Below are 20,510 nucleotides of genomic sequence, written 5' to 3' on the forward strand. Positions count from 1 at the left end.
GGGAAGGGAAGGGGAGAAGAAGGAGAGGGGAGACATACATCCCTACAGAAATTGTATTCGAATGTTTTATTATGTGCTCTGGCTTGGGCAGCACCTTAGTTAATGGCGTGTCAGATGATGGTACAAATTTATAGCTGAAGGTTTACATCACAGACAGCTGGAATGAATGACAATAAATTAATTTAAAGTGCTACCAAAGTGTTCCCCAAAGTATATGTGCTTATGAGCTCTGGGCTAATAATTTATAAATGCATGCCTTTTATAATCCCGGTCTTAAGACTTGAAAGCAGCTAGTTAAAAAGCAGTCACATGACATAAATTACTTTTATTAATATCACAAGTGCATGATTAGGGTGGCGGAAATGGTGGTCACCTGCCCATGGTTTCTGCAGCCAAGACCCCTTCCTTCATCTTTTTCCTCTCGTTCCAAGGGGCTTGGACCTCAGAGTCTCAGCCTCCATACCCCTCTCCCCAAAACCCTTTCAGCATGCCAGGGTCTGAGCTGATGCCCCCCCAATCCCTCACCCCCTCTCCTGGGGTGCAAACCACCCCATGTCCATTACGGGTTCCCTCCTCGGAGGAGTTGTTGTGACATCTACATATTCCTCAGAGAGGAGACAGTAAGGTATCTTTTACGTGCAGACCATCAGCCCATTCACTCAGAGAGACAGACTTCGCTGAGCCTCCGTTGCCTCACCTGTAAGGTGGCTAACACAACGCTGACCTCACAGGCCCGTTGAGAGAAGTGATGAAGGCCACACGTCAGTAGTCAACAATGCGTCATCCTTGAGAGGCTCGCTCCGCTACCTATCTCACGATGGGAGGGGCAAATCCAAAGTGGGTGACACAGCCCAGAACCTGGTGGTTGGTGGACCTATTCAGATCTTCTTCATAAAGTATAAGGCGGCCGTACCCTTCTAGAACTCCATTCCAAGCCCTCTTCTAACGCCGGTCCTCCAACATGTGCTGCGGGCCCCAAGCCCTGCCATTCTCTCGACGGATTCTTCCATTTTTCTCTTCTGGGCTCACCTTCTCCTACATTTCATGAAAGATTGCCCAAATTCTTGTCAGCTCTTCTCATCAAGAGAGGAAGTCTCTGGCTCTACCCCTTTAGTCAGGGCTGACTGTCACTTGCTTGACCTACAGAATGAGGCGGGAGTGAAGCCCTGTCACTTCCAAGTCTGGATTTCAGCCTACGGGGCAGCTTCTGGTTTGGAGTACTTGAAGTACTCTTTCTTGGGATCCAGCTGTTATGCTGTGAGGAGCCCAATCAGGGTGGAAAGGCCACACGGAGAAGAAGCAAGATGTTCCCATTGGCACATGGAGAAGAAGCAAGATGTTCCCATTGGCAGCCTCCGCCGAGCTCCCGGCCGCCACGTGAGTGAGCCATCTTGGGGTTCTGGTCAAACCTACGGTGGCGACGGCCCCCGGTGAACCAGCTGAGCCCGGCCAGTCCAAGAGCTGTGACAGGTAATAACTGGTTGTTTTTTTAGGGCATTGGGTTTGCCGTGGTTTGTTGCTCGGTAATAGGTAACCAGAACACCCCTCTCTGCTGTCTGCCTCGTGTCGGCACTTAATGTCCGCAAGCTTCCCTCATCTAAAATCCTCCCTCGATCCCACGCCCCTCAGCATTCCACCCCCTCCCCCTTCACGACCACAGTGTGGGACAGAGAAGTGCATTCAAACTGAACCCCCTTCTGCCCACCCCTCACCAGCCAGTGCTCGGGCCTTTGCTGCTTGCCTTCCTCCAAGGGGGACATCTCTAAGGTCAACAGGGGCTGGCCGTCCTTGGTCTGGGCAGCGTGGCTGACTTGAGCCTGAGAAGCACGCCTGCTGGTGCCCTCCACCTCCCCTTGCAGCCCCCTCCCCGGAGACTCCTCGGCATGCTGGCTGGTCTGCACCTGATTCCCCAGGACATCTCCTTCCATCTTGCTTGTACACCTCTTTCCCTCCTCTTTAAATCCTGGCATTCTTCACATCTCTGTCTTGGGCCCTGCACCTTCCACAGTCTTCACTCATCCCCCGCCCCGTGTCAATGTCCCCAACTCCGTGTCCCTCCACAGGCCCAAACACCCAGCTTCCTGCTGGACTTGCCAGACGTGTTGATGCTTTTACGTCAGCAGTTCCGTAGTTGTTCATCATCTCTGTACCATGGCCCGCTCCTTACTTGCTCCTCTTCCAGAGACTGGCGTACCATCTATTCAGGTGCTCAGGTCCCGAATCCGGGAGGTAGTTTTGTTGCGTTCTGCCCCCTCCCCACATAAGAGGAGTCACCAGATCCTCGCAAGTCCCTCTCTAGGCCAGTCTAAAATCTACTCTGCCCATTGCCCCAGCTCAGGTCACCACCTTCCCTGACCTGGGACCCTTACCCCACCACCACTGGTCTTCCAACCTGCACCTATATACCCAGTCCGCTCTCCCCTCTGCAGTAGAGAGACCCGAATCATATCACTTTGCAAGCTGGAAGCCAAACTCATCGATGTGACTTACGGGCGCTCCCCATCTGCCCTGGGACCCACCTCTTCAGCCCCAAACCTGACCACTCCCCGCATTCCCACTGGGCGCCTTCCTCTAAAGTGCCTTGTGCTCGCACAGGGCCCTTCACACTGCTGTTCCTCGGCAGACCCACCCTCCCCTCCCCAAGGGCCGGAAAACATCACCTCCTACGGGCGCTGACTTCCCCGGGAAGCCTTGTTTGCCACCCCCCCCACCACCACCCTGGAGTGGCTGCCACTGCTGTTGGCCCCACAGCGGGTTGACAAAGCACCTCAGAAATAAAAAGGACCAGACTACGGACACCCACAGCAACGTGGATGAACCTCAAGACCTATATGGGAGGCCAAGAAACCAGACCGCACCCTGGATGATCCCTTTTCTACGATATACTCAAAAAGGCAAAACAATAGAATCAGAAAACACATCAGGACTCCCAAGGCCTGTATCAAAAGAGAACGAGTCCAGTGGAAGCAGAGTTGTCTTTTTAAAACTAGCCTTGAATGTTACCAGGCATCCTCTCTGTCGCATTCTGTTCATTAGAAGGGAGTTGCTAAAGCTTTGCCCATATTGAAGGGGTGGGGAATCGAGTCCACCCTGTGATGGGAAGGGTATCAAAGAAGTTGAGGGCATAATTTTAAGTTATCATAGATACTACCATTTGACTTCCAGGCCACCCCCTGTCCACCCAGGAGCCATATGCACTAGCATTCACAGTGTCTGAAGCCAGTGGGGTGCCACGGACACCTGGATGGCCCAAAGAAAATCGCCCCTAATTGCTACTTCTTCACTGTGTGACCCCGAGTCATTTACCCTCTCTGAGCATCAGTTTCCTGATCTGTACAACGGGCACGGGTACAGTCCCCACCACCTAGTGTTATTGTGAAGATTAAATGAGATGTTGTGTAAAGTGCTTGACAAACACAAAGGCACATGGCAATTCCTAATAACACATAGGGTTTCACGAGCTGGCTGGAGGAATAAATGAGATGATCCGTGGGAAGATCTGAGAGCAGAACCTGCCTGGCATGTGACGTGAAATAAATGAAATGACATGAAAATAAATCAGTTACATGTTATTGCTATTATAGTTATAACCATAATTAGCCATAACCTCCTCAACACCTCCAGGATAATGTACAAATTCCTACACTGCCATTCAAGGTCCTTTGCAAATACATTCCTGCCAGTCCCCCTGCTCACCTATAATCCTCCCCGTACACACAACACATACACCATCCCCACACGTGTCTCAAGCTCACAACTGTCCCTTGTGCAGCCCCTTCTCTGAAGATGTCCTTCTCCACACCTCTTCCTGGTGAATCTCTACTCACCATGGTCATTGGGCTGGGAGTCAATGATGTGCATTTCCAGCCATGACAGAGTAACTGGTAATCCAACCAGCCCTACCACCATAAAGGAAGGAAGGAAGGAAGGAAGGAAGGAAGGAAGGAAGGAAGGAAGGAAGAAAGAAAGAAAGAAAGACAACTTAACAAAGAAACACCTATTTTCACATAGAAGCACAGATCAGTGACTCCTGAGAGAAAGGAAACAGAAGAGGTAAGCTTTAGGATTGTCTCTCTTTTCTGACTGGAGATATGTTCCAGATCACTGAACAAAGAGAGAGAGAATCCAAGGGGAGCACAGCAGTCTCACTGAGCTGATGAGTCAGAGATTGGAGCACAGGAAGGCCTTGGCTGCTGGAAGTTGTGGGCAGAGTACCAGAGAGGAGGGAGCTAAGCAGAGAAAGCTCTAGAAATCCGCATAGTCTTACAATGAATTATAAGCTGTGTGTGTCTAGGGTGAGACCTGATAGGGCCATGTGAAGACCAACTATCAGAGAAAAAATTACTATCAGGGACCTATGAGTTTGACAACTAGTAGAGCTCACACAGAGCCGGGAGACTTTGGGTTCCAACCAGTCAGAGCAGAGAGGCCTCATTGATTGACTCAACAAAGCTAAAAATGAGCCTCAAAAGAGCAACTTGATCTACAAGTAAACTGACTGCCCGTCAAAACAATATTTTTATGGCTCTTTAAGGCAGACGACAAAATCCATCTACCCTGCGATGAAACTTCACAATGTCCAGCATCCAAACAAAAACTGCTAGACATTCAAGGAAGCAGGAAAATGTAACCCACGATTAGAAGAAAAATAATCCAAAAGAAACAAACCTGGATGACAGAAGTGATGGAATTAGCAAACAAAGACATTAAAGTAGTTACTATAAAAATATTCAAGGATATATATATATATATATGTATATAAATACATTGGAAGGAATGTATACATGTATACATGTAGATGTATACATGTATATGTAAATATACATATAATGAAGAGGTAAATGGAAACCACACACAAAAAGAAATAAACAGAACTTAAGGAGATGAAGAATGCAATCTATGAAGTGAAAATTTCACAGGAAGCAATTGATAACTGATAACAACATGGTTTATGCTGAACATCTCTTCCTTTCTGGCACTCTGGAATGTTGGTATGTGCCAGGCAAAAAGTGCCTACATGAAGAACCACCAATAAAAACCCTGGGCACTGAGTCTCTAATGGGCTTCCCTGGTAGACAACTTTTCACATGTGTCGTCACAACTCATTGTTGCATCCTGTGTAACCACTGTGAGCAGACTCTTGGAAGCTTATGGCTGGTTTCCTTCACACTTCACATCACGTGTCTTTTCCTTTGCAGTTTTACCTTGTAACTCGTTGTAATAAATCGTAGCAATGGATATCACTTATATGCTGAGTCCTGAAATTCCTCCTAGAAAATCATTGAACCTGGGGGTGGTCTTAGGGACCTCCAACACACCATTGATCACCCAAGGAAGTTTTAAAACAGAAGACTAAATTAAAACCAAAGTAAGTAGAGGAAGGAAATAATACACAGCAAAATTCAATTAACTAGATAATAGACATACTGAAGAAACTCAGTGAAACCAAACTTATGCTTTTGGAAAGACCAATAAAAATCAATAGCTAGACTGATTAAGAAAAAAGAAATGAAACATAAATGATCAACATCAGGAATCAAAGTGGGTTCATCACTACAGATCTTACAGATGTTTCAAAGGTAAAAGAATATATTGAGAAACTTTAAGATAATAACTTTGGCAACTTAAATGAAGGGATCAAATTCCTTGAAAAACACAAATCACCAAAATTGGCAGAGTGAGAAGAAGAAAATAAATAGTTTCATACCTATCATGGAAACTTAATTCGTAAAACCTTCCCACGAAGGAAACTCTAGGCCCCTGTGGCTTCATAGAAATTTTTATCAAACATTTAAATATGAAATAATACAAATCCAGCATAAATGCTTTCAAAATATAAGGAGAATGAAACACTTCCCAACTTTTTCACAAGGCCAACGTTACTCTGATATCAACACCAGGCAAAAATATCACAAGGAAAGGATAAGCCAGTGAAAATTAGAGCAGACTTTTTAAAAAATTTTAAATGTTTTTTAAATGTCTTTATTTTTGAGACAGAGAGAGACACAGCATGAGCAGGGAAGGGGCAGAGAGAGAGGGAGACACAGAATGTGAAGCAGGCTCCAGGCTCTGAGCTGTCAGCACAGAGCCTGACACGGGGCTCGAACTCACGAACTGTGAGATCATGACCTGAGCCGAAGTCAGACGCTTAAGCGACTGAGCCACCCAGGCGCCCCCCAAAAATTTTAAATTGACAAGCTGATTCTAAGATGTACACAAAAATGAAAAATACCTATAATAACAAAACAATTTTGAAAAAGAACAAATTTTGAATATCAAGCTATGATATTAAGACTTCCTATGCAGGTGCAGTGGTCAATAGAGTAATAGTATTGGTAAAAGGAAAAACAAATAGATCAATGGAACAGAATTTCAAAATAGGCCCACATGCCTGTAATCGATTGATTCGTTTTTTACAAAGGTGACAAGTCTATTCAGTGGCCAAAGGTTTATATTTGTAATAAATAAACAAACAAACAAACAAAAGTGTTAAAACAAATGGATAGCAGACATCCAGTTTCCAGCCTAACATATAAGGAGCTTGAAAGTCATCACTGCCATCCCCCTAACAAGAAAAAAGATAAGCTAAACACCAACTACCCATCTTAGATCCATCAGAATTGAGTTCATGGAGCAAATCATTGTCTCAAAGATTAGAGAGATAGACAGCAAGATACAAAGACTCGCAAGTTTCTGGAGCAGAAAACTCTGTGGGAACCAGTACCCGGTTCCAATGTATTTAGTACATCAAGTTTGGTTTTCGACAAAAATAATTACAAGGCATATTAAAAGGCAAAGAAAGAAAGAAAGAAAGAAAGAAAGAAAGAAAGAAAGAGGAAAAGAAAGAAAGAAAAAAGAAAAAAAGAAAAGAAAAAAAGTCAAGTTTGAAGAGACGGAGCAAGCGTCAGAACCAGACTGACACATGTCAGGAATATTAGAATTTTCACACCAGGTTGATTAATATAATAAGGACCATGATTAATATAATAAGCGTTCTAGAGTAAAAAGTAAGAACATGAAATAATCAACAGATAATATAAGCAAAGAGATGAAAACGCCAAGAAATAATAAAAAAGAAATGGTAGAAATTAAAAAACACTGTAACAGAAATGAAGAGTATCTCTGATGGGCTCACTGATAGACTGGACACCACTGAGGACAAAAGCTCTAATCTTGACAATATCTCAATAGAAACCTCCAAAACTGAAAAGCAAAGAAAAAAATACTGGAAAAAAAAAAACAAGAACAAAATATTCAAGAACTGTAGGACATCTACAAAAAGAGTAATATATCGGTAGTGGGAGTACTAGAAGGAAGGAAGAAGGAAGGAAGGAAGGAAGGAAGGAAGGAAGGAAGGAAGGAAGAGAGGGAGGAAAGAAGGAAGGAAGGAAGTTAGCAAGGGAGGGAGGAAGGAAGGAAGGAAAGGAAAAAAGAAATATTTGAAGTGATAATGATGAAAATTTTCCAAAAATTAATGTCATACACCAAACCACACATTCCAGAAAGTTCAAAGAACACCAAATAAGATATAAAGGACAAAAAATTGATTCCTAGAGCTGCACAAAATCAAAAATAAAGAAAAAAATCTTGTGGGGTGCTTGGGTGGCTCAGTCAATTAAACACCTACTCTTGATTTTGGCTCAGATCATGACCTCATGGTTTGTGGGACCAAGCCCCGAGTTTTTCTCCCTCTCCTCTCTCTCTGACTCGCCCCCCTCTAAACGAACAAACAAGCAAACATTTAAAAAGAAAGAATCTTAAAAGAAGCTGAAACTGGGGAGGGGGACCCACCCTTATCTACAAAGGAGCGAGAATAGGAATTATATCAGACTCCTTGGAAGCCATTCAAGCAAGAAGAGAACAGAGTGAAATATTAAACTATTGAAAGAGTAAAAAAAAAAAAAAAAAATCAGCAACTTACATTTCTTTATCCTGCCAAATTATCCTTCAAAAACAAGGGAGACAGACTTTCTCAGATAAACAAAAATTCAGGTAATTTGTTGCCAAAAGACCTGCCTTGCAAGAAATATTAAAAGAAGTTCTTCAGAGAAAAGGTAAATTATACAGGTCAGAAACCCAGATCTATATACAGAAAGGAAAAGCATTAGAGAAGAAATAAGTGAAGGTAAGACAGAAACTTTAATTTTTCTTATTCTTAATTTGACCTAACAGATGACAAGCTGACCAACATAACAGCAACAATGTAATTGATGATTACAGTTTATGAGTAGGTGAAATTAATGACAGCAATGATACAAGGAACCGGAGGGATGAATTAAGCATACCTACTTTGCTAATTACAAGGTACTTTCACTGCTGTGAAAGCAGTGTAGCATTATTTGGAAATGGAGTCAGATCCATTATACATGTATATTGCAAACTCTAGGGCAACTGCTAAAAAAGGGGGTTTTAAAAGAAGGTATAATTGATAGGCTAAGAGAGGAGAGAAAACAAAATCATATAAAATGCTAATTAAAACTACCAAAGGTGGGAAAAGGGTGGAAGGCGAAAACAGGAACAAAGAACAGGGAAACAACAGGAAACAGTAACAAATATGGCATATAAAAACAAATGGGTGGGGTGCCTACTTGGCTCAGTCAGCTTAAGAGACCAACTCTTGGTTTGGGCTCAGGTCGTGATCTCACGGTTTCATGAGTTTGAGCCCCGCATTGGGCTCTCCATGCTGACCGTGCCCGAAACCGGCTTGGAATTCTCTCTCCATCTCTCTCCCTCTCTCTCTCACTCTCTCTCTCCCTCCCTCCCTCCCCTACTCTTGCTCTCTCTGTCTCTCTCAAAATAAATAAACAAACTTAAAAAAAATGGGTATCCATACGGACTTCAACTCCACCTCATACCACTTGCAAAAATAAACTCAACTTGGACCATACATCTAAACATAAAAAGCTAAAATTATAAATATCCAGAAGAAAACTTATGAGAAAATCTTTGTAACCCTGTTAGCAAGCAAAGAAGCCTTCAACAAGTCATAAAAAGCACTAACATGCCAGCATAAATCAGCCAAGAAGAACTTTGCCCTCCAAAAAATACCAGTAAGAAAGTGAAAAGGCAAGCCATTGACTATGGGAAAATATTTGTAATACACACATCTGACAGAAAAAAAAAAAAAGAAAAAAAAAAAACAAAAACCTTGTATCCAGAATTTATAGGAGGGGTTCTTACAGCTCAAGAATAAAACAAACAACCCAGTAAAACTGGGCCAAAGATCCAAATAGACGCTTTACCAAAGAAGATGCATGTGCACAAAAAGATGCCCAAAGTGTGCAACATTGTTAGCCATTACAGAAGTGCAACTGAAAACAGAGATGCTAATGCAAGCTCACTCGGACTGCTAAAAGTGAAAAAAAAAAAAAAAAAAAAAAAAAACTGACAGTGCCATACGTTGGCGAGGATGTGGGACAAGTAGAATTCTCATACACTGCTGGGGGCCAAAATGGTGCAAACCCTTTGGAAAAGAGCTTCTTACAAAGTAAAACATACCATGCAACCCAGCGGTTCCGTGGCTAAACACTGACCAAAGAGAAATGGAAACGTGTTCGCCCAGATTTGTACTTGCGCGCTCACAGCAGCTATAGTCATAAAATTCTACAACTGGAAGCAGCCCAGATATGTATCAGCTGGTGAATGGCTAAACGAACCACAGGATGTCCACTCCTTGGAATACCACTCAGCAATAAAAAGACCAAACTAATGACGAGGTACGGCATGGGTAGATGTACACAAAAGAACACAGACTGTTGGGTTCCATTTATAAGAAGTTCTAGAACACACAGAACTAATCTATAGCGATAGAAATCACATCACCGGTTCCCTGTGTGGGAGGCAGGGAGAGGGACTCCCTTCGGAAGAAGCGGGAAGATATTTTGAGGGGTATTGGAAAGGTGCTTTACCTGGAGTGGGGCAATGTTTATGACGTTGTCTACGTCCGTCAAAACTCACTGAACTGTACAGTTAAAATGTGTGTGTTTTGTAAATTATTCCTCAATAAAATTGACTTTTTTTTTTTTAACAAAGGAATGGTGGGAAGGAGAAATGGAATGTACTTTGGGGATGAGGAAGGGGTAGAGCCTGGAACCTACAAGGGCAAGGGATCCTCTGAAGAGTTTGAATGCCAGCCCGTTCCTGTTCCCGTGGGTCCCTCCCTGGGGCTGCCTTTTCCTCCTGCCTTAGCAGAGGCCATCCATGGACAGGGCAAGGCCAAGACCATAAAACCCAAAGACCTGACCCTTTCGTGGTTTTTCCTCTCTCAGTTCAAGTCAGCGATTATTTATTGAGTACCTACTGTATACCATCGCCTATGTGCCTGGAGATTTACTCACGTTAGTCTCTTACAGACTTGGAAGTCAGACTGCCCGGATTCCAGCCCTGGCTCATAACTGAATAGCTGGCTGGTCTTGACCAAGTTCCTCAACTTGCCTCCATTTCCTTCTTTGTAAAGTGGAGACACTAATTGCGTCTCCTCGCCATTAGCGATACAGTAGCTGCTGCGTCTGCACGTTTGCATGCACGCTGCACAGCTCCAGGGCTCCAGGACTCCAGGCAGACCACCAGGCTGCAAGCCCTGTCTTCACCTCTCACTGGCTGCGGGGACTGGAGATGGTCATTCAGCCCCTCTGGGCCTCCATTTCCCAGAAGGTAGGCATGATACGGAGCTTCCATCACAAAGCATTTGAGAATTAAATGAGCTAATAGAAGTAGTAAAGTACTTGGCTCAGCGCCTGGCATATTGTAAGTGCTTTAAAAAATGTTGTACTCGGGGCGCCTGGGTGGCGCAGTCGGTTAAGCGTCCGACTTCAGCCAGGTCACGATCTCGCGGTCCGTGAGTTCGAGCCCCGCGTCAGGCTCTGGGCTGATGGCTCAGAGCCCGGAGCCTGTTTCCGATTCTGTGTCTCCCTCTCTCTCTGCCCCTCCCCCGTTCATGCTCTGTCTCTCTCTGTCCCAAAAATAAATAAATGTTGGAAAAAAAAATTAAAAAAAAAAAATGTTGTACTCTTTATAGGAGCATTGCATTTGAGTAAAGGAAACTGCAAGCCCAGAGATGCTGGGCCAGTTGGACAAGGTCACACAGCAAGTCAGCCAGGACAAGAACCCGGTCTCCTGGCCTATGTGAGAGCGTGTCTAGCAAGGAGGCTGACTGATATTCCTATTTCTTCCCACAACAGCACAAGAGGCCTCCTGGGCCTCCCTTCCCAAGCACAAAGGAGCCAGAGGGAGGCTCAGGGCACCAGGAGCTGGGGCTGACTTCTGTGGCCTGCCGAAGCAGAGCTCAAACTCCTACCTACGGGGGCCCCAGGGAAACCAAGATGGCGCACGTGCTCCCAGAAGCCAGAGCACCGACCCCTCCTGCCCGCAGACAAGGGGTGTCCCCCAATCCTTCCAGGCTCCGACCACGTGCCCTGTCCTCCATGATGCCGTCCATGACTGCCTCCCTAGATCCCCAGGCCAGGAGGGGCCACAGAGAGACATGTATAAAAGACTAAAAATAAGACATTCCATTCCACTCCCAGCTCAGACTCAAGACTCATAGCACTGTGATGAGGGCTCCATGGGAGAAAACGCTTCAGGGGGCCTCTAACATGGGGTCAAGCCCTAGAAGTATTCAGGAAATGTTATTTTTCTTAAAAGTCAGAAGGAACATTATTCCCACTTTACCCAGAGGGAAACTGAAGGGCTCGGGGCTGAGAACACACAGCTCATAAATGGAAGAGCTATATAACCTTTCTCATTTCTCCACGCCTGCCAACCTTCTATCTAGGACCCTAATAACTGCAGGATGGGGAAACCGAGGCCCAGAGAGGGCAAGTGACTGTCCAAGGCCACACAGTCACTGGCAGAACCCAGACTTGACTCAGGGACTCCTGACACCACCCTTGACCCCACACACAGGGTCTCAGGCTGAGCCGAAAGACGTCACTCCTCAGGCCCAAGACCTGTGGGGACGAGCCCACGGCAGGTGCAGGCAGGGCCTGCTGCCCCTCTGGGATGAAGACATGGCTTCAGGAGGTCCAGAACAGTCTCAGCCACTGAGCAGGGCTATTGCACTCTGGTGAGGAGAACTCCCCACTGAGCAGGGGGCCCAGAGGGCTGAGGCAGAAGGAGGGATGGTGGATGGGCCATGGGCAGTGTGGACCAGGCAAAGGGGAGCTTGGTGTCTCCCAGTACAGAACTGGAGTCCTCACTTACTTCCCAGTTGTGGCACTTACCCAAGTGGGGATGATGGTCCCATCAGCACCCCCCCCCCACCAGGTGGGGCTGTCTTACAGTCGAGGAGGCATAAAAAGGCAAAAAGCTGCAGAAATTTGGGTCCCTGGCCCACCCATTCCAAAAAAGATGCCCTTGGACAATCACAAACTCTATGAGCCTCAGTTTCCTCATCTGTCCAACGGGGCTAAGAGTACCATGATGCTATACTGACATTTATGGCTGTGGGAAATAAACCTTCTAGATCCGTCTTTCAAGAAACTAAATGCTAACCATCCTACCTCCATCATCATCAGGCTGTCACCCTCAGCCTCAGGAAGGGAGAGGCCGCACAACGCCCAGGAATAGGGCAGGGCCTTGGTCCCCAGTCTGTCTGGGCACTGGGGAGACCCTCATGCTCCGAGACCAGGGGCGCCTGACGTCCTATGGTGTCTTGCCGGGCATGAAGCTAGACGGGCTGCATATATGGTGTCCCAGGTGTGCCGAGGCCTGTGCCTAAGACCCCCAGTGTCACCTTACAGCATCCAGTCTGAGACAACTAGATTGATTACTAGACTTGGAGCAGTTTCTGCTACCGTCCCAAAACGCCCAGGTAAAGGACTGCAAAAGCCAAGTCGGCTGGGGAATAGCCAGTGTAATATCTGAATATCCTCCTGTACAGAACCCCCTCATCCGGCAGGTGCACAGTAGGTGGGGCCACGAGGCCCATTCTAGGTCTGGCAACTGGGGCTGTGGTGAAAGCCAAACAAAGCCATACAGAAGCTGCCTGCCTCGTGCTGGCCCACTGAAAGGGCTTCCCATCCCCAGCACCTTTATCCTTTGATCCCTACAATCCCACGAGACAGGCACTGCACGTGCTGTTGGAGAGGCCCAGAGAGGCTAAGAGCCGTGGAGAATGTCACACAGGAAAGCAGGGTCCCCGAGAATTCCAGCAAGGACCGCTTCCCTGTCCCCGAGGCCCCGGAGGCCCTGGAGGTCTCTGCCACCAGGAGAGAGGGTGAGGCAGGTGCGTTCCCGGGGTGTCTTGTGGCCAGCCTTGTAGGTGATGTGGGTCCTAACGAGAGCTAACATTAGAACTAATTGGAGAAGTATTTTCATGACAGGGGTGGGCATGTGGGCAGTAAAGGCACCCAGCATTGCAGGAACAGCACAGGGCTGGTGAGGAATAGCGTCCCTCCCCCTGTGCAAGAGACTCCATGCTGGCCAGGAATTAAGGGCAGCAGGGGTGGCAGCCGAGGGCTGCCTCAGAAGCTGGCAGAGGAGAACGTTTGCTCTTGACCAAAGTCCAGAACATCAGCCTCTGTATATGAACAAGGAAGCCTAGGTGTTTGGGCCTCGGTCTGCCTGTCTGGGAAATGGCCATTGTGAGACCCACTATGCTCCTGCCATTCAAGAACCTTCGGGAGAGCGAGATTGCTCCGGTCCGAATGTCTGTGTCCCCCCAGGTTCCTATGTGGAATCCTAACCCTTGAGGTGATGGTGTTAGGAGGGGAGGAGGCCCCGAGGGAGGAGCATGGTGGGATTGGTGGCTTACAAAGGAGACCCCCAGACAGCTCCTTCCCCCTGGTGAGGACTCAGACAGAAAGCAGCCAACAGTGAACCAGGAAGCAGGCCCTCACCAGACACCGCGTCTGCAGGTACCTTGATCTTGGCCTCACAGCCTCCAGGGTGATGAGAGAGAAATGTTGAAGCCACCTCGATGGTGGTAGTCTGTGACAGCGGCCTGAGCAGGCTGAGACACCCCCCATCCAACAAATTTCAGGAGGAGGGGAACAGTAGGGTTACCTCAAGCGTCCTGGCCTCCTCTGCTACTCTCAGCTGTGGCTTATCCCCAGGGAAACCCAGCACAGGTGGCCGAGGGTGGCTCATCTTTAAGAAAGCCTGTGACACAGAGAGGCGCGGGTCGGGGGAATTATTCGCTTTACACACAAGGCGCTTCTTCCACAAAAGGAGATGCCCCCCCCCACACACACACCCCACTGAGTCCCCTGCATTCTGAGCTTCCCTGCCCTGTTCTGGGAGAAGGTAGAGGTGCGGCAGGGAAAGAACAGACCAGCTGTACCAGCTACTGCCCTGCTCTGGGGGGAGTTCTTCACCTGTAAGGTGAGGGGTTGGAGAGAGTTGTCTCCAGGGCTGGGGGGGTGTCAGGAGGCTTGAAGCAAGAGGTAGGAAATCCCGGGGACGGAGGTTGGTGAGAAACAGAAACCACGGCCCTCAAATGGGCCTGCACTTCTCAGGGACACGGGGGCCACTGGGAAGAGGAGGAAGCCCATTTCACACCTGGATGTTGGGGGGGGGGGGGGCTGGGGTTCAAGACCCCTGCTCCTCCTCCCACGGGGCATGACAGCTGAACATGGGAGAAGGCCAAGGGCAGGGAACCAGTCCTGGGCCACAGTCTGGTGCCTGGCCAGGTGGGATGGTCTGGTCTCCCGTGATTCTTAGAGGGGAGAGCGGGGTAACCTTCTTTTTCTGAAAATGGAGCCAAAGCACCCCTTCGACAGCCTCCCAGCTTCTACATCCCCCTTGTAATATTCCTCTACTCTGCTGCCTACGTGACCCTTCTGGAACATGGTCTTAATCATGGCACTCCCTTGCTCCCCCACCTTCAGTATAGCTCCCTGTCACCCCAGCCAGCTCCCCAAACTGACAACTGAAACTTTGTGAGGCCCTTGTTAAACAGACAGAGAGACCCCAGCCCCCTGCGTGGCAGCCTTCCGAATCCATCAGGCTCTCTCTGGGATTCCTCCAACCTTCTCGTTTGATAGCAAAGCCATCAGAGAGGCAAAGTGACTTGCCAGAGGTCACACGGCAAGGGGACCCGAAATTCGAATCCAGCCCTGGTGACTTGGATAGAGTTCATTTACTCTCCCCAGAGGGGCCACAAGCCTAGAGCAGGAGTTCCACAAAGCTGTGCCCCTTGGCTGAGGAGAGTCTGGCCCCCGGCAGTTAAGGAAGGAGAAGGTTGAATGGCGGGCTCTGAAGGCAGCACGAGGCTGTGGGCAGAGCCCAGACCACGAGTCCGGAGGCCCCGGGCCCCAGCGGCCTGCTGTGGGAAACGGATAGTAAATCCCTCACCTCGCTGACCTCGCAGGTTCCCGTGGGAGTGAGCAGAGAGTGGGCGCTGCCCAGGCTGGAGCTGCACACACACCAGGTGTTTCTTCCACACCCCTTGCCTTTTGCACGGGATCCAGAGGCTCAGGGTCGTGGGCGCAGCCTTTGCAGGCCCCAAATCTACCGTCACCGCTCCCCCCAGCTGCAGCCCACAGTGGGGCTTTGCAGGCCCGGCAAACAACCCCTCACCCCCTCACACCAAGTGGAAACTTTTTTAAAGCAACAGAAACCAACCTCGGGGCGCTGCTCTGTGCTTGATGCTGGTGGCGGGGAAGGAGCTCCGCTACAGAGGAAAGGGCTCAGGGTGGGGGCGGAGGCCAGGCAGAGGCGGCACCAGGAGGGGAGAAACGGAGATCTGATAAGGGAGTCCTGCTCACCGGGGCCGGCCCCAGCAGCGGGGGAGGCACCGGGGGCACGGCCCTGCTCAACCCCTGCAATTTGCTGAGCTGGGGGCAGGGTTCTGCGGTGGCCCCCAGTGCGGCCAGGCACGCAGACCACAGGGTTCCAAGGCTCATCGAGCCCTGCACGCCCCTGCTGTTGGCTGTTTCCTGGGTTTCCTGGGGTGTCTGCCCTGCTCTGAGCTCTGGCTCCCACCCCAAGTTGCTCTGAGAGAAGTCGTGGGCCTGGGCATGGGAACCAGCCAGAGGCTCCAAGGTTGGAAGGCCCCTTTGTCTAGCTCTGCAGCTGACTCACCCATGGCCTTGGGCCAGTCTCTGGCCCAGCGGGCCTGTGTCCCCCTCACCCAAATAGAGGCACTGACTGTCTCTGGTAATAGCATCAGGACGTGGGGCTGGCCCTGGGAATTGAGAGGCTCCAAAGCACGCACTTGCTGTGTGGCCCGGAGCGAGTGGCTTTATCTGGGGTGACCAAGACTGTCGAGTTTAGCACTGAAAGTCTGCAGCCCAGGAAACGCCTCAGTCCTCAGGAAACCATTGGTCACCCTCTACCCCTCAAGACTGGGGTTTCCCCTGCTGAGACTCTAGCGGTCATTCCCAGCTTCCTGCACAGTGCTTTCCATGACTGAGAGGGGGCCCGCCCTCCTGGGCAGACTCACGGCCCGACTAGAGAGACCGGGTGTGCACCTGTCCCAGGGAGGCCAGCAGGCCTCAGGAACCCAGAGGGGTGCAGATACCGGGAGACTTGACTTGGCACGGGCCTCACAGGAGGCGCCTGGCAAGCAGAGAGGCTAACCGGGGAGGGCAGGCCGGTGGGGGTAACGGCTGCAGCACGGACCGGGAGGCCAGCCCGTGGAGAAAGCAGTGCACCAGGCCCTGTACTGAGCCCTCAGATAGACAGAGGAGCCAGACTGGCCCTCAAGGGCCCCACAGTGGCATTTCTAAATCTACTGCCTCTGCTCTCTGAATTCCCCTGGCCACATCCACTGCCAAGCGATTTGCATCTAAACAAACACATAAAAAAGAAAACCACAATAGACAACAAAGGTCTGTCTGTTTTGTTTTGTTTTGTTTTTTAAGTGAAGATGGGCTTTTCACAGAAATCAAAAGCCCCCAGGGGGCTCCCCAAGTGGATGTCTACACGTTCCCCCCACACTTCCCTGACTCCCCACGCAGCCTGCCCCAGCGGAGGCAGACCACCCCGGAGAGACCAACCGGAGGCCGAGTGGACAGCCCTGGTCCCCTCCCACGCTCCAGGGCACGGGGCACTGCCACCTGCCAGACACCTTCCCCTCAAAGCATCTCACCAACAGCTTCCGGGGTGGCCTGGGTTGCCAACCCTTCCTAGTTTCTCGTGCCCGAGAGACCTCACACTTCCTAGCTGGGCCAACCTCAACCATTCACTGACCCTCTCTGGGCCTCTGTCGCCTCATCTGCTAACGGAGGGCTCTAAGGCAAGCGAGGGCAGGAAGAGGGGTAGGCCCCGCTATTACCGGCTGCTGGGCTGAAAGCTCCAGTCCAGTCTCATCCAGAACCACCCACCGGAAGGAGGAGAGGGGCCACAGGGGATGAAGGCGAGAAGATTGGAGGGAGATGCTGTCAGTGTCACAGTGGCCACTCCAGCTGGTCTGTGGGCTCAGAGACCACTCTCTCCCCACGAATTTGCTACTCCCTCTTGCTAGGTCAAGTCACGTGATTCCTCCCCCCGCCACACACGTGCCGTAGGAGTTATACACTCCCTGTACTTGTCCCCTGTCCTCCATTCTTAGGGCTTCTGTCCAGAAGATGTTGCCTTAAGCACTAAGCTGACACTTGGATAGGAATGTCTTGCCCAGGATGCCGCTGCATAACGCAGAGCAAGGAAGGCAACCGGGTCTGACAAGAGGCCTGGGTTCTTTCCACTGCATGCAAAGGGCCCGAAGCCAATAGCCCTGGCAAGAAAGGGGTCTTCGCCAGCCACCAAGGTTTCCGAGCAGGGGAGTGGCACGACCGGGTGGGCCACGGGAAGCTGGACTAGGGGCCCGGTGCCAGCAGACGGCAAACCCAGCACGGTGGCTCCGATAAGAGCCGGAGTCAGTGGGGGTGGGGGGCGTGCAGGGGAGGAGGTTGGGGGCAAGCGATGCTCAGACTTCAAGCCACCACCCCTCTCAGGCTCTAGGGACGCAGAGGTGGGAAGAGACAGAGCCAGGGAGGAGGGGTTGGGCTGGGGAGGACTACGGCGCTCCACTTTTGGTTCCTGCCACGAGCCGTGCAGCGGGCTAGCGGGGTCGTCAGCTCACCTTCCCGGACGGCAGCCGCGGAGGACTGCGGCTCCCCCAGCACAACTTGGCCAGTGCAGGGCGAGCCCTGGAGCCCCCGGGGCTGTGCCTGCTCCCCGCCGCACACCAGGCTCCTGTACCCGCTGTCTCTCCAAGCTGATTCCCCATGCCAGATTGATGAACAACGTAATAAAGGGGGCAATCACATTATTCCTGAATGCATTTTAATAAAAATCAAATAAAAGCAATTATGTGAATTTTCAAGAGGATCACCTCTCCTCCTTTCCCCGAGGTAGGAAACAGAATGAATTCAGGAAATCATTAAAATCAGAAACCCGAGCTGTGTGCCACCGCTGCGTTGGCGGCTGCCACACAAAGGCAGCAGGGAAGCCCGGTCCCCAGCGGCAGCGCGGGTGCCTTTCTTTCGCTCTTTGAGTGGAAATTCCACCTATGGGTGAAGAAGGGTAATTAAGGGCCAAGAGAGATGCTTTGAATCCGCACTGCCTTTGCCCCTTCAGTACAAACTTCCCAGCTTCAAAGGGGCCTCGGACTGCCCGAGCGAGAGCTCTCCAACCTGGAAGCTCCAGAGGCCTGCAGAGGGCGGGCGCAGGGCTCGGAGAGGTCCCCCCAACCAACATGGCTCTTCCCTCTGCGGGGGGACATGCAACCCTCAGCCCAGCTCGAGGCCAGGATGCTGGCTCTGGGTGCAGAAGGACCAGGTCCCATGGAGGGGGGCCATGGGTACCTGCACCCCACACCTGCATCCTCAAAAGGGACACACGCTTTGTGATGTGCAAGGCCCTTCCCACCTGAGCGGTCATTCTAGCCCCATCTGCCCCTCAGATTGGTATGTCTTTAGGGGCTGGGGATGCTGAGGCTGGAGGGGGGCACACTCAAGGTCATCCAGCTGGTGAAGCAGTGCCTGGACTGGAGCTCGGTTTACCCAGGGCTGTGAGGCAGGCCCAAGTGGTCCGGACACAGCACAGCTTTGCCTTGCGTGGCACTTTCAGGAACAAGCATTGACCACCCCAGCTGCCGCTCCCTGGACCCTGGCCTGGCCCACCATCCAAACACTGTGAAGGGAGTGTGTTCATCTCGGTACAAGTTCAGGACTGAGCTTCAACAGAGTGAAGCGACCTGCCCACAATCCCACAGCCAGAAGGGAGGAATCCTGGCTCTGCCCAGGGTCATTGGAGTCCAGAGCCAAAGATTCTGATTGCCAAGCCACAGTGCCACCCTCATCAGGGGAAAGAGGCATTCACTCAGGACCTCTGGGTTGCATTCTGGTGCTGGGGAAGGAAAGAGAGTGACGATCCCTTTCCCTGCCCCCCCCCCTTCACAATGGCTATCCCGTGTCACCAGGTCAATGACACTCCAAAAAAAGAGCACCTAATCACCCTTATAATCATCTCTCTCGGCCACCAGGGTCCTGATTCTCAGATGGAGGGCAGCTGGCAGCCACAGGGCCCCTCTTAGGGCAGCCTGAGTTAAAAGAGCAAACTGGAACCACGAGGCAGAAGGCTGGCATCAGGCAACTTCCTTTGCCTCTCTGGGCATGCATGTGTGTGTGTGCCCACATGTGTGTTCGTGTGTGCACATTTGTGTATGTGTGGATACATGCGTACGTGTGTGTGAATGTGGGGGCAACGAGTGACGGGTCCCCAGTTTGGTGCTGTCCCACACTGTCCCATCTGACTCGGCTCAGAGCTCCCCCCATCCCTGCTGCTGCTAACAGGTGTGGTGCCCTCCCACAGGACGCTCAGGGAATGGCACCCGAAGGTGCAGTTGCCAACAGGGGGAAAGGAGGGTGCTGGGGAGGGTTCTGGGTGGCTCGTCCCTGTGCCAGGTTTCCCTTGGAAGTAAGGGTTGCTGGCGGGCCCTGTAGCATCTGGCAGCCAGGACCGAGAATCGGGCACTGGCATCGGGGCTTCTGGTCTCAGCCTCCCACCTGCCCTGCTGTCCTTCTCCGGTCTCTGGACCTCAGAGGCCTCAACTGGTAAGTGGAGGCAGCGGCACCTGGCTTTTAGGGCTAGCGCACAGGAGAGCGCAGGACCTGCCAAGAAGACGGTGTGTGAATCCTCTGTCCCTCTTGTCCCCTCGGGGGCAGCTGTCCCCCACACCGCTTGACCAACCCCTCTGGTCTCACACACAGCAGGTCCTCCATACGCTTGTGAAAAGGGAGTGCCCTGCACGTTCCGCAGGGCCTGTGGACTTGGAACCATGTGCATGCACACACGTGTGTAAGCACACATGTGGACACGGGCGCTCCTGTGGCCCCACCCACATGCTGGCACACCCCCTGACCTGCACACGGGTCTTGTGCACACACACCAACATAGCAGATGGGGAAACAGCAGCCCCTAGCCCTGGGCAGTCTCCTCCCAGACTTGCCTCCCATCCCCCCATCCAGACAGGCCGTGGAGCAAACTGTCTAGGACTTGAGGTTCCGGCCCATGGAGCTCCGTAGGGATGTCCTTGTGCCATCACCCTCACTCTGATTCTATCTTGATCACTCTGGAGGCACTTG

At 50.7% G+C, this 20,510-nt stretch overlaps 1 protein-coding gene across 1 annotated transcript in view; it reads right to left on the minus strand.

Moving 5' to 3' along the window:
* Positions 1–19,905, minus strand: part of LOC121036647 (splicing factor, proline- and glutamine-rich-like) — a 28,416-nt gene extending 8,511 nt beyond the window's left edge. Inside the window, exons 1-3 of the mRNA XM_040485062.1 lie at positions 19,757–19,905; positions 15,565–15,790; positions 14,005–14,100 (exon numbers count right to left, since the gene is read on the minus strand). Coding sequence (XP_040340996.1) covers positions 14,005–14,100; positions 15,565–15,790; positions 19,757–19,905 — 471 coding nt within the window. The remainder of the gene's footprint in view (positions 1–14,004; positions 14,101–15,564; positions 15,791–19,756) is intronic.
* Between the last annotated feature and the right edge of the window lie 605 nt (positions 19,906–20,510).

Source organism: Herpailurus yagouaroundi, unplaced genomic scaffold, assembly GCF_014898765.1.
Source record: "Herpailurus yagouaroundi ecotype Mexico unplaced genomic scaffold, PumYag 163, whole genome shotgun sequence".
In the NCBI taxonomy this organism is placed as follows: Eukaryota; Metazoa; Chordata; class Mammalia; order Carnivora; family Felidae; genus Herpailurus; species Herpailurus yagouaroundi.